The sequence below is a fragment of the Urocitellus parryii genome, chromosome 1, assembly GCF_045843805.1.
Source record: "Urocitellus parryii isolate mUroPar1 chromosome 1, mUroPar1.hap1, whole genome shotgun sequence".
Taxonomy (NCBI): Eukaryota; Metazoa; Chordata; class Mammalia; order Rodentia; family Sciuridae; genus Urocitellus; species Urocitellus parryii.
In genome coordinates, this window is record NC_135531.1 from 251,018,931 (window position 1) to 251,033,688 (window position 14,758).

Here is a 14,758-nt window from a genome sequence, read left to right on the forward strand (position 1 = left end):
GCACAAGAATTAAAACCAAGAATCAATAAGTAGGATGGATTCAAACTAAAAAGCTTCTTCTCAGCAAAAGAAACAATCAGTGAGGTGAATAGAGAGCCTATAGGATGGGAGCAAATCTTTACCACAAATACATCAGGTAGAGCACTAATCTCTAGGATATATAAAGCATTCAAAATAATACCAAATACCAAAATACCTTAATACCAAAAAAACAAATAACCCAATCAATAAATGGGCCAAAGAACTGAAAAGACACTTCTCAGAAGAGGATATACAATCAATTAACAAACATATGAAAAAATGTTCAGCATCTCTAGCAATTAGAGAAATGCAAATCAAAAGTACTCTAAGATTTCATCTCACTACAGTTAGAATGGCAGTTATCAAGAATGCAAACAACAATAATGTTGATGAGGATGTAGAGAAAAAGGCACACTCATACGTTGCTGGTGGAACTACAAATTGGTACAGCCAATCTGGAAAGCAGTATGGAGATTCCTTGGAAAACTTGGAATGGAACCACCATTTGACCCAGCTATCCCACTCCTCGGTCTATACCTGAAAGACTTAAAAAACAGCATACTACAAGGACACAGCCACATCAATGTTTACAGCAGCACAATTTACAATAGTTAAATTATGGAACCAACCCAGATGTCCTTCAGTAGATGAAAGGATAGGGAAACTTTGGTATATATACACAATGGAACATTGTGTATACATACAGCATTAAAAGAGAATAAAATCATAGCATTTGCAGGTAAATGGGTGGAGTTGGAGAATATAATGCTAAGTGAAGCAAGCTAATCCCAAAAAACAAAGGCCAAATGTTTTCTTTGATATGAGGAGGCTGACTCATAATGGCAATGGGTGTGGGGCGCAGGAAGCATAGGAGGCATGGAGGAACTTTAGATAGGGCAAAGCGAAGGGAGGGGAAAGGAGGGGGCCAGGGGTTAGAAATGATGGTGGAATGAGTTTGACATCATTACCCTAAGTACATGTATGAAGTCAACGAATGGTGTGAAAATACTTTGTGTACAATCAGTGACTTGAAAAATTGTCCTCTATACGTGTGACATGAAATGAATTGCATTCTGCCATCGTATATAAAACATTAGAATAATTAAATAATTTAATTTAAAAAAGAATGTTAGTGGGACTATAGGTGAAATTTAAACATGGTTTATGAATTAGTGATTTGGGATCAATGTTAAAATTCCTAATTGTGGTAATTGTACTGTTTTTATATAAGACAATGTTTGTATTCTCAGAAAATAACCCACCTAAGGAAGCTGGAAAGGATAAAGGAAAATAAAGGTTGGGGGAGGGTGTCTCATGGAAATCAAAGGGAGATGACTAGAAGAAAGGGATGGGGGCCAGGAGGAGGGGAGGGCAAAGAGAAACACTGTGGAATGACATTAGCCAGATTATATTGTTATATCACATGCATGAACAAATATGTAACAATGAGTCCCATGGTAATGTATAATTATAAGCACTGATAGAACACATGGGAAAATAATAATAATTGGTTAATTAATTAAGGGGCAAAAGAAAAAAACACATAAGCATTTAGAAGTGAAGAGTCATGATTGCTGCAAGTTGCTCTCTAATGCTTCAGGACAGATAGACAGGTGGGTAAGATGCAATGGAAGAAGGAAAACACTGGCAATGGCTTACTGTGTTTGAAATACATAAAGGAGTTCTTTCTGTTCTTACATCTTTTCTGTAAGTTTGAGATTATTTCAGAGTAGAGGATGTAACTCAGTGGTAGAGCATTTGCCTAGTATGCAGGAGGCTCTACATTTGATCCCCAACAAGGAAAAAAAAAATTCAAGATTAAGAGTTACCAAAAAATAAAAAACTTGGTCTTTCCCCAAAGATAGTATAAGAAGCACTACTTAGTACATGATCAATGCTTGTAATTATTTCAAGCATTTTGAGAAGAAAGTATTCCTTAATTTGTAAGTACAGGTTTTTAATATATCCAAAAATTTAAGATTATTAATCATATCACCCAAATCTTTTTAATGTAATTTTGTCTCTTTAACCTATCAATGGAGATATGTTGAAATCATTCACTGTATTGTCAGTTTATCACAATTATATCCATTTTGGGGGTGGGTAGTGGGATTGAACTCAGGGGCACTTGACCACTGAGCCACATCTCCAGCCCTATTTTGTATTTTAATTAGAGACAGGGTCTCACTGAGTTGCTTATCCCCTCACTTTTCCTGAGGCTGGCTTTAACTCTCAATTCTCCTGTCTCAGCCTCCCCAGCTGCTGGGATTACAGCATGCACCACCATGCCTGGCCTTCTACTCATTTTTGCTTTACTTACTTTGAAGCTACTTTCATTAAGTACAAATAATTTTAAGAGTGTCCATTATTCCTTTCTGCACTTTAGATGTTACTTTTGGAATAATTTTCTTTCTTCTAAGGTCAGTCTTTTAGGATTTTCTTTAGTGTAGGCCTGTTGGTGGTGAACTCTCCCTTTTGTTTTCTGATGGTAAACCTTCACCTTCACAGGCAGTTTTTCTGGGGGTGCAGTTCTGGATGACAGTTATTTTCTCTCAGAACTTTGAAGAGGTAATACCCTGCTTTGTCTTCCATTGTGGCTGCTGAGAAGTTTGCTTTAAGCTTTTCAGTCTTCCTTTTGCAGGTGTTGCGTGTTTACCTTGAGATCCCCATTTTCTCTGGATGTTTTAAAGAAATTTTTCTTTGCCTTTGTTGTTATGCAGTTTCACTATGAGGAGTCTAATATGCTTTTTTTCATTTATCCTGCTTGATATAGATAGTACTTCTTCCATTTATAAATTCATGCCTTTCATCACTCTTTTTTTTTTTTAATATTACCTCTATTCCGCTACTTCTGTCCTCTCTTTCTAGAGCTCCAGTGAAAGATTTTTGGACCATAACCTATTAGCCGTATCTCTTTTTCTTTCCTTCATATTCTCCATCTCCTGAACCTTTTGTGCTGCATTCTGAATAATTTCTTCAGCTCCTGTGCCAGTTCTTTAAATCTCCCTTAAACCATGTTATTGCATGTACAAAGATGTGCTTTATTACTTTGATAAGTGTTTCATGGATTTAATCATGGATGATGATGGCACAAAACAAAAATTCAATTATGAGTTAAAATGATGTCATTACTCTTATTCATCCCACTATTATTATTGTTTGCCGATAAAACTAAAAAAATAATACAGAAATAGTGTTTGTTTTTCTGGTACTGGTGATTAAACCAGGGCCCTGAGAATGCTAGTGGTCTCTGAGCTACATTCTCAGCAGGAATATAGAAATAGATCAACAGGCATTTTCCATGGAGTTTACTATATTTGTTTACCCTCAAAGCCATTGCTAGAAATTGAGTATTTGCATTATGATTCTCCCTCTCCACTCCCATTTAATTTTTTTTTTAAATTTTTCTTCTCAGAGGGATAAGAGGGCAAGTCAGTAGGGATAAGATCTCTGATCTACAAAGGAAAGAAAGGGGAGGAAAAAATCCTGTTCTGCTAGACCATGCAAACCTATAAGGTCCAAACCAAATGACTTTGTAGGAGGCAAATGTCAGCGAGTGAGCACTGGAGTTTTTCTCTTAAAGAAAGCAGTTGACTACAGGGCTTGGGTTGTGGCTCAGTGGCAGAGCGCTTGCCTAACATGTCTGAGAAACTGGGTTCGACCCTCAGCACCACATAAAAATAAAGAAATAGAATAAAGGCACTTTACATTGTTCCTCTTTCCTTCCCCTTTTCAGACCTTAAAAGAGTCCATGAGGTACTTCAGTCACTGAAGTAAAAAACTCTAAAATCGTTCTAAAAACTGTTTTAGAATAATTACAATGTTGTTGTTTTACTTTTTTTGTATTAGAGTAAAATTTATTTTTATTTTTTATTTTTTAGTGCATTATAGTTATACAAATAGTGGGGTTTGTTTTGACATATTCTACTTATGTACATACATATAATAGTTTTCTCCTTTTCAGTTCCCAGCACCTCCCCCTTCCCTCCCCTTCCCTCCCCTTTCCTCTCCTTCTGCTTTCTGTCTTTATGAATTTGATTGTTCCAGGTGCCTCATCTAAATGGAATCATATAATACTTGTCCTCCTATGTGTGGCATTCTGCTCAGTGTACTGTCTTCAAGGTTCATGGCAGTCTAGTGTAGAGTTTTAAAGGAGGCTTTATTTGGGTACACCAGCTTCCCTATTTAGTACTGACTTCCATCAGCTGCTGGTTTTAAGACTATGGAAAGTTGTCCCTGCCTGATTCCTGTCCTGTCAGGCTTCTCTCTGCAAACTTGCAAATAAAAAATGCTGGCCAGGAAAAGCAAATGGACATGTCATGTCCCTGCAATGTATTTTGCTACTCTGAATCAAGTTCAGCACTAAAATGAAATACTGATTCATTTCTCCCAACAATATATCTTTATATGCTCCTTGCATCTCTGAAAGCCTTAAAACTCCTGAGATGGTTTTCTCCCCAGAGATTGCCTGAGGAATTTGAGGAATCTTTTTCTCTCTTATGGAAGATTTTATTCATGCTTAGAATAGAGAAAAAGTTAGGAAGATTGCCAGAAGGAGTAGAAAACATGTAAGCTGTTTTCTCTTGACTGAAGTACCACAGTTAGAGCAATAAAATGACCCAGGGCATCTCTCCCTTCCGAAGGATTCTCTGTTTATGCCACCTGGTCTTTTTTCCTCCTTGTGTGTGAAGTTCCTCTTCATCTACTTGAACAATCCCAAGAGTATCTCCAGACCAGAAATCCACTGAGAAGCCTAGGATAAGAACAGCCACCAGAATGAAGATTTAAAAACAAAGCAGAAGCCAGACGAAGTGGTGTATCCCTGCAATCCCAACAACTCAGGAGGCTGAGGCAGGAGGATTGCAAGTTGGAGTCAGTCAGCAAATTAGTGAGGCCTGAAGCAAATGAGCAAGACCCTGTCTCAAAATAAAAAATGAAAAGGGCTAGGGATGTAGCTCAGTGGTAAAGGATCCCTAGTACCAAAAAAAAAAAAAAAAAAAAAAGAAAGAAAGAAAGAAAGAAAAAAGAGCTAGTTTCCTATCTAGACTTTAGTGTTCAGAATATTTTAAATGTTTGCTTAATCCTAGTATGAAGTGGGCAAAATGGATGATAGTCTCACAGCTTATATTCTTAAATTTAAAAAGTAAATAAAAAATAAAGCAGCTAAGGAATTTATATATACATATATATTCTTATGTCCACATCTATTCTCATATCCATATAATGCATATGTGTACATATACACACACATATAAACATACACACATTCTTATATCCATATATACACATATGTATCTATATATAAATGTGTATATATATATATATATTTAGACTCCACATTTGTTAAAATTTCTGCCTGCCTTGAAATGATTATGAAACATTTCAACCAATAAACCAAATATTATTGTTTTATCTCTATAACACAAATATCTTGCGTTACTTTTGTAGTACTTGTATAATGGCCTGAATGTTCTAGATTTAATATATTTTACATAATTTTGTGCTCCGACTTAGCAGCGTAGAAGATAAAGACATTAAAAAATTGTGTAACAAGCTGAGTGCGGTGGCTCACACCTATAATCCCAGCCACTCTGGAGGCTGAGGCAGGAGGATGGTGAGTTCAAAGCCAGCCTCAGCAACAGTAAGGCACTAAGCAATTTAGTGAGACTCTGTCTCTAAACAAAATACAAAATAGGACTGGGGATGTGGCTCAGTGGTCGAATGCCCCTGGTTTCAATCCTTGGTACAAAAAAAAAAAGAAGGAGGAGGAGGAGGAGGAGGAGGAGGAGGAGGAGGAGGAGGAGGAAGAAATTGTGTAACAAAAGGACTTCCTTCTTGTTTTTCCAAATCTACCAATTGAAAAGATACTAGGAGGGGCTGGGGGTATAGGTAAGGGCCAAAGTAGCATGCCCAATGCAGGAAGCCATCTGTGAAATACATGAAGACCTTCTCTAGGCATGGGAGCTAGGGAGGGATAGGCCTGGCATAGGGAACTTTCTGTGGCTCTCCTGTGGCAACAGATTGCCCAATGCATGTGACCTTCGCCTCCACTCTGCTAGAAAGGTCTCTCATAGTAGTACTGGAGATGGGCATATCCTGTTAGGAACTGAACAGTCCACCTTTATATTAGTTTGGTGAAGAACAGTCTAATACAGAAGGCCTTTGATGTTTTCCGATAGGCTGGGCTCCATCTTGTTCCAGAAGCTCCATCCATTGATCAGCTTGCTGGTGTTGCCCCCGTTTTTAAAACTACTTTCTGTGTTCTGTGTTTTTTTCCTGTGTTTTATTTCTCTTAGCTTTTATTTCTCAGCCAGTCCATTCCACCAAGGGGAACCCCATTTCCACCATCCGAGGGGGACGTGGGCAGGACCCAGGGCCCTAGGTTCAAATCCCAGCAATATACACACACACCTTGAAAAGACAACAAACTTTTTCCAGGCAATGAAAGTCTATTTTAGGGAGAAGAAAAAAAGGTCGACTTCCAGTTTAACCCTAGGAATGACATACTTTTTAAACCTTGTTTAATATGTCTTCTCTTCTAGTGGTTTGTAAGCCATAGAATTTCTTGAAGGTAGTTGGGAACTGGAAGGAGTGTTGGGTCTAGTCTTCAAAAGCCAATACATTTTAATTTTTATTTTATAAACAAGTAATAAACCAATTACATATATATTTTATGTCCACACAATGTATACATTTCACTTCAAAATGAAATGGTGTTAGGCTCTTCAAGTGTGTTTGGAGAAAGCTTGGGCTATGGAAACCATTTGGGGTACTTGCTACCTGCTCCTCAGTTGACTTGCCCCTTATGTTACCATTGCTAGCAACCAGGATGGGTTTACCATTTGATAGGGTGCCATTACTTTCATTCTCCTCCATATATTGTTTCATTTATACATTTTGTATCTGTTGTTTTAAAGACAACAAGCAAAAAGAATAGGAAGATTTAGAAACAAATTAATGAGTTTTAAAATAACAATAATTCCAGAACTCCACTTCAAGATACTCTTTACTAGATCCATAAGTTACATTTTATCTGATCAAAATTTAAAATGTGTGACAAAAAATTTTTAAAAAAATGGGGGCTGGGTTGTGGCTCAGTGGTAGAGCAATGGGTTGAATCCTCAGTATCACAAAAAAATAAATACGTAAACAAACATAGAGGTATTTTGTCCGTCTACAACTAAAAAAAATTTTTTTAAATGTAGCTCTTATATACTAATTGACTTTTTAAAAAATGTGTAACAAAGACCCATTGTTCAAGAGGGTAAAGAAAAACCTGCTTGTAAAGCTTAGTCTGATATCTTTCTTTTTTTCATGAAATTATGAGAATAAGCTAGTTGATTAAGTTCAAAGGGTACGTCATGAAACCAGCTTTTGCCTATTGTGACATAAAATAAATTTCAGTTTTCTTTGAAAATATATATAGTCTCTCCCCAAACCAAATACAAGATAAGACTTTTTATTAAACTTGATTGTCGAGAAACCTGCCACCTTCTGCACAATCAGTAAAAGTAAATTAAACAGTGTATATTTACAGTCGGATGGAAAAAGTAACAATCTATCTATCATATGAAGTAAATGAATATGCAGTAGAGACAACATTTTATATGAACTTGATAATAAGTCTTTCATAATACAACAATCCATAATAAATGTTTTACTTAAATTTCCTTGTTCATGGTGCCCCACAAAAATTACAAATTTATGTGTTATGGTGAATGGGATTTGGAGTAGAAAAAAATTGAGAAGTATTGGGCCATGAAGGTAATTGCTATAATCAGTCACCTGAGTCATTTTTAATACACAAAAGACATAAAAATGTGCACATGGGGTTGGGGATGTGGCTCCATGGTAGAGCACTTGCCTAGCATCTGAGAGGCCCTGGGCTGGGTCCTAAGCACCTGCAACAAACAAACAAACAAAAATGTACATTCATTATTAGCAAAATAAATCTCACTCCTTCTTGTCCCTCAGGAATGATCTTTCAGTTTGATAATGGAGGAAGGAAAATTTATATTTTGCCTTATTTAATCTTTTTGAAGATGCACATTTTCTGTTAAATTGGGATGCATCTCACCAATAGTAGCATCTTCAATAGAAGTCAGCCAGCTGCAGCTGTGACTATAGTTACAATTGCAGAAAGAACATCAAATGAGCCAGCATCAAAACTTGCAGAATGGGTATCACTGACTTGGGAGGAAAACTTACAAATAAAGAACCTGAAAAAAAAAAAAAAACTGTATGAGCCAAATGATGTGGAGAAGGAGTGAGTTGAACATGTTTAGCAACATTCTTTAAGCAGGAGTCAAAAGTAAGCTAACTATGTAATTGCAAAACCACTTTAGAAGACCAGAACCAATGACTTAGTTCTTTTATAACTTATTTTAAGAAATGCTGCATCATCAACCTCTTAATACAGGGGATGATACCGTGAGTAAATACAGACAGATATTGAGGAGTCTGAGTCAAATGCTAAATGTGAATAAGTTTTAGGAACCAATTTATTTTGTTAATGTTCCTTTTCTTCTTGCATGTGTATGATAAAATAATCTAATTAAATTTATAACATTCCTTTCAATAAGTACAAAATAAATGTTCTGACCATGTCATAGTTTAACTTGCAAGGTGTGTGTGTGTGTGTGTGTGTGTGTGTGTGTGTGTGTGTTTTAAGGGGTTGAAATCTTTTAAATTATTAAAAAAAACTTAATGGACATGGAATAGTTGTACATACTTATGGAATAACTTGCAGGAGTTTTTAAATTATCTTAATGAAATACACCATAGTGAGGTCTTTTTTGGGGAGTGGGTGGGTACTGGGGATTGAACCCAAGAGCACTTAACCAGAGCCAAATCTCAACCATTTTTTATTTTTTATTTTGAGACAGGGTTGCACTGAGTTGTTTAGGGCCTCACTAATTTCCTGAGGCTGACTTTGAACTTGCAATCCTCCTGCCTCAGCCTCCTGAGCTGCTGGGATTACAGATGTGCACTGCTGCTCCTAGTAATGTCATTTTACAATGATAGCATCTTAGATTCAGTGGAAAGGGCTATGCAATTTGTGAATTCAGTACTTTCCCCTCTTCTCATAAAATGGATCACTAATAAGCTTGAATGACCTAAGATGTTTGATGATTCCATAGTGTTCCTTACTGCTGCTGGCTTAGTTGCATCTTAACAAAAAGCTGCATGTTGTTCTCACTTTCATTTGACGTGGGGACTTTTAATAGCATATGGCCCCTATTTAGTAGTCTCCAAAGTATTCCTCAGAAGTTGACACTCTAATAATTCAGTTTTGCATGTGTGGTTTCCCTGAAAATGTGTTGTTTTCCTTTGCTAGGGGTGCAGGCTGCATCTTTATTGAAATGTTCCAGGGTCAACCTTTGTTTCCTGGGGTTTCCAACATCCTTGAACAGCTGGAGAAGATCTGGGAGGTAAGAAAATAATTCCTCTTAAGGAAGAAGAAATATCCACATTTCAAACCTTGAACTAAATTTGCCTTAGAGACAAATGGAGCAGTCTGTCTGAGTCATGTATTAAGGATTATAGAAACTGTGGTATTTGCTACAGGGATAAGCACCTTAGAGATGAGTGTTTAGGAAAACCTCTGCTGCTCCATAGCAGCCCATGAAGCCACCCCACCAATGACATAGGTCTCCTGATTCCTATTCTTATTATGGTCTCAGCCTCCTGGGGCAATTTCTGCTATTACTACTTAAGCACTTCTCTGCCTTCTCACCTCCGACTATTTCCACCATGTATTTGGCCCTGAATGTTTCTCAGTTGAATGACATACAGTCATGGAACCCTCATCAAACAGAGAATTCCTTGACTTCACTTGTCAGTATGAGGTAGGTATTCTCTTTATCATGCTTCTCAACCAGGTTCCTAAGATGTGTAGGTGCCCGTGTCGTGTACTTCCATTCCTTTGTATTATTTATCTCTACCTTCTTTGGTACTACGATGTGGTTGGTTTTTATGTCCCTTACATAGAAGTATTTCAGTCATACTATAGTCACCTGTATGTTTCTCTTTTGATGATTTCTTTTATTGTGACAAAATACATAAAATTTGACAGGTTGGTCAATGGGAACTAAGTTACCATTAGGATAGGATAAATAAGTTCTGGTGTTCTGTTGCACAAAAAAAGCTAGAATAAAGAATTTTGAATGTTTTCATCACAAAGAAATGTTTTTGGTTTTGGGGTTTTTTGGGAGGTGGTGGTGGTGGTGGTGGTTCTTGTTTTTTGTTTGTTTGTTTGTTTGTTTTTGGCCCTGGAGATTTAACCTGTGGGCATTTTACCACTGAGCTATATTCCCAATCCTTTTAATTTTTAATTTTGAGATAGGATCCCCACTAAGTTGCAGAGGGCCTCATTAAATTGCTAAGGCTGGCCTCAAACTTGAGAATCTCCCGCCTCAGCCTCCCAAGTCACTAGGATTACAGGTGTGCATCACTGTACCTGATTTAGAAATGATAAATGTTTAAAAAGGTATATATGTTCATCCTGATATTAACATTACACAATATACAAATGTGTTGACACATCACACAGTAACCTATAAATTTGTACAAATTTTATGTGTCAATTAAAATGCAATGAAGTGAAAGCTTTTACCAATTTCATCATTTTTAACTGTACAGTTCATGCAATAAGTTCATTCCCATTGAATGTCATCGGTGACATCATTTCCAGCGCCATTGCATCATCCTAAACAGGCTCTGCAACTATCAAACAATAACTCCCCATCTACCCAACCCCCCAGGTCCAGGTAACCTCTAATCTACTTTCTGTCTCTATGAATTTGCTTATTCTAGGTACCTCATGTCAGTAGAATCGAGTAACATTTGTCTTTCTGTATCTGGCTTATTTCATTTAGCATAGTATTTTCAAAGTTCATTCATGCCGTAGACAATGTCAGGTACTTTACACTGGGGCTTTTATCACTTGCAATTCTGGATCCTGCTCCTTGTCTTCTGGCCAAGATAAAATGTATTTTGGGAAATTAGCACATTATATAGCAATTAATCACTGACTTATATTTTCTTTTGGAACCAGAGCGGCTTTTATGAAGAAACCTGGGACAAATTGGAAAGCATTCATAAACTAAAAGAACATTTTTCAGACCAAAAAGACTTAGAACTTTTTCCTAGCAAAACAGATAAAATGCTACTTTAAAATAACATTGTTAGATGGTTGTAACCATCTAAACTGGAGACAGGCTAATGAAATGGCTTTGGAATCAGAAAACCTGGATCTTCCTGAATTCTAGCCACTTTCTAGCTATGAATGTGGGAATGTTATGTAATATCTCTGGACTTCATGACTTTCTAATCTTGCTGTGAGCATTCCATAAGATCAAATGCATACAAACTCAGTATGCCATAAATGCTTGACAAATATTTGCTTTCTTCCTTTCTCATATAAATTGTTACAGAGATGTTTCAGTAACCCAATTACTATCGAATGTTATCTGATATTTAACTTATTTGGTCGATTCTTCCACTTAGCATTATTACTTCTTATCCACAATAGAAAAAGCACAATTAGCACTGCCTAAACTTTACCCTGCAAGAACCCTTTACACATTCAAAGAATTTTTCCCAGCTGTTTGATACCTATTGAACATTCACCATATATAAATTCTTTTCAAGGACTTATAGGAAGCAGCAAGTCATGGAAAAAAAGAGAATAAGAAATATTCGTGATTATGTTTTCAAGAGTTGTTCTAGGTGGGATGATGGGTACAGTCCAAGTAAATACATATAGAACAAACAAATGTGTACATATGGAAAGGATATATGTATAGTTAAGATAAATTTTAATATTGAAATAAGATGTAATATTCAGAGATTTGAAAAGTAGCATATTTTAAAAGAATATATCCTTATATGCTATAAGTGTTTAAAGAGCGGTGTATAAACTGACTTTTTAAATATCACACACTATTTAAATTACCATGAATTTAAAAAGCAATCATTTTATACTTCTTTGCATTTAGCATAGCACTTAGAAATCATGAACAGAAAGAGTAGACTAGATGTTTCCCAGGATCTGATGACACTCTAGCTATTAGTTCAAGTGTTTAGGCCTGACCTTGGTAAGTGACACTGGGTGCCTGAAGGATGTGTCAGGTAATTCAGTAAGTGAAAGATGCTGGACTTGAATCTGGATGTAAAGTACCAAAAAAGAGTGAGGCCACAGAATCCAACAGGGCCTGTCCCAGAAGCCATGTTCATGTCTACCGTTACTTTTACCACATTGCAGTGAGTGAAAGGGTCTTTATTTTGACATTTATGACAACCCACTACAAATTTAAAACAAGTGGACATATTTGAAACAACACTGGCCTGAAGTCAGGACTCAGGAGTTGTGAACACAACTCCAACTTCAGGCACGAAGTAGAGCAAGTGTGTATCCAACACCCCTGGCTCCAGGCCTCAGAGTCTTCAATTGTATTTGATTCTCTGACTCTGACTTCAATAACCAAAGTGCAAAGAGAGCACTGTAGGTCCTATGAATTTTAATCACAATATTCTCTGTTCATTAAATTTTTCCCTCAGTTTTTTTCTCAAGTTTATGTAATTGCATTGTTCACTGTTGACTTTCAACCTGTGCTTCTAGAAGAGAGTTCTGTATTGTGTAGCTGTGGATTATGGGCACTAGGAGGTCAGAGTCATGAAAGCTCATTTTCTCATTGTCCTCTCCAAGCAGTTTTGTTATTACATCTGTAGTTCCATACTTTGAGGAAAAAATGTGAATATCATGAGTTAGCAGATTTGCTGTCTTTTGTATCACTGTACCTCATCTGGTTAATCTCAAGCAGATTAGAATTATTTTTTCCCCAGTGCAGTGCCTGGCCTCTGGTAAGTGCAAAGTTACTAATCATACTATTATTGATAATAATATTTGTATTCCACTTTGGTCTCCATATGTAAAATCTGATTGTAACTAGTATGTATTGCTTTAGAAGCAATAGGGCCATAGGGGAAGTGAGTGTCTGGAGGAAAAGTGAGGAAAGAACATCTACAAAGGGAGCATATAACTGTGGATTCCAGTTTTTCATTTTTACAGTTGAGGAAATAATGTCCCAGAGTAGTTTCAACACAGGCAAGTTTGCACAGATAAAGTCACAGCAAAAAGGCCATAGAGAGAAAAAGACCCTGTTGAATATTGTTTGAAGCCACTAACATTACATTTGATGACATCACAATACCTATAAGCTTATCCATATGGCTCTAAGTATAGTGGATATGTGCTTTGGGCCTGGATCAATTTCTTTCTTTTTGATTGATAAATTAAAAGTGTGTTTATTTATCATATATAACATAGTATGTTTCTTGGGATTTTTTGGTTTTTTTGTTTTGTCATGCTGGGGATCAAATCCAGGACCTTATGCATACTAGGCAATTGTTCTACCACTGAGCTACACCCTAGAACCAGTATGATGTTTTTTTTAAAAGACGTTTTGGAACTAGGTACTGTGGTGCACACCTGTAACCCCAGTAACTTGGGAGGCTAAGGCAGGAGGATCACAAGTTTGGAGGCCAGTCTCAGCAATTTAGTGAGACACTGTCTCAAAATAAAACAAAGCCGGATGTCATGGTGCAAGCCTATAATCCCAACAGTTTAGGAGGCTGGGGCAGGAAGATCGTGAGTTCAGAGCCAGCCTCAGCAAAAGCGAGGTACTAAGCAACTCATTGAGACCCTTTCTCTAAATAAAATACAGAATAGGGCTGGGGATGTAGCTCAGTGGTTAAGTGTCCCTGAATTCAATCCCCAGTACGAAATAAATAAATAAATAAATAAAACAAAAAGGGTTGGAGGTGCGGCCCAGTGGTGTGGTAGAAGACTTCTGGGTTCAGTTCTTCATGCCACACACACAAAAAAAAAATAATTAAAAATCAAATAAAATACATATTGGAGTGACTAAATTGAGCCAATTAAAATATGCATCACCTCACATACTTTGTGTGTGTATGTGTGTGTATGTAAGTGTATTTAGAATACTTAAAATCTACTCCATGATATTCAAGAATACAATACATTAACTATAATCACCATGTTGTATTATGATATATAATACAATAATATAATATAATTTATAATTATATAAATATAATCAATATGTTGTATATTTCTTAACCTTTTTCATATCTAATTGAAATTTTGTATCCTTCAACCAACATCTGCCCAACTCTCAGCTCTAGTCCCTGGTCACCATTAGTCTAGTCTACTTCCTTGAGTTGACCTTCTTTAGATTCCACATACGAAGTTATCACAAGGCATTTGTCTTTCTGTGCCTGGCTTATTTTACTTAACATGTCTTACAGCTTTATATACGTTGCTGCAGATGACAGGATTTCCTCCTTTTTTCCAAACATCCCCTACCAGATGCATGGTTTGTAAATATTTTCTACCATTCTATAGGTTGTCTCTTGATTATTGTTCTGTTTTCTGTGCAGAAGCTTTTTAGTTTTATGTAATCTCATTTGTCTGTTTTCACTTTTGTTGCCTGGGAAATAGGCTAGAAAATTAAACAGATTACAAATAGTTCCTGAATTTGTGTTTTACTAAATGTGGTCTTCACAGATAAAAATAGGAAAGCTATTTGAGGTTCTATGATATTTGATGTAGGAATTGTTTCTTTGAAATCAATGGGCCCATTCTAAATTTCCCAACCTCTAACCACATTTTTCTCTACAGTTAGATCTCAGTCTTAGCAATAAAGACAAAATG

At 36.5% G+C, this 14,758-nt stretch overlaps 1 protein-coding gene across 1 annotated transcript in view; it reads left to right on the top strand.

Moving 5' to 3' along the window:
• Cdk15 (cyclin dependent kinase 15) overlaps positions 1-14,758 on the top strand; it is an 89,821-nt gene that overhangs the window by 39,606 nt on the left and 35,457 nt on the right. The window contains exon 9 of the mRNA XM_026405349.2: positions 9,359-9,452. Coding sequence (XP_026261134.2) covers positions 9,359-9,452 — 94 coding nt within the window. The remainder of the gene's footprint in view (positions 1-9,358; positions 9,453-14,758) is intronic.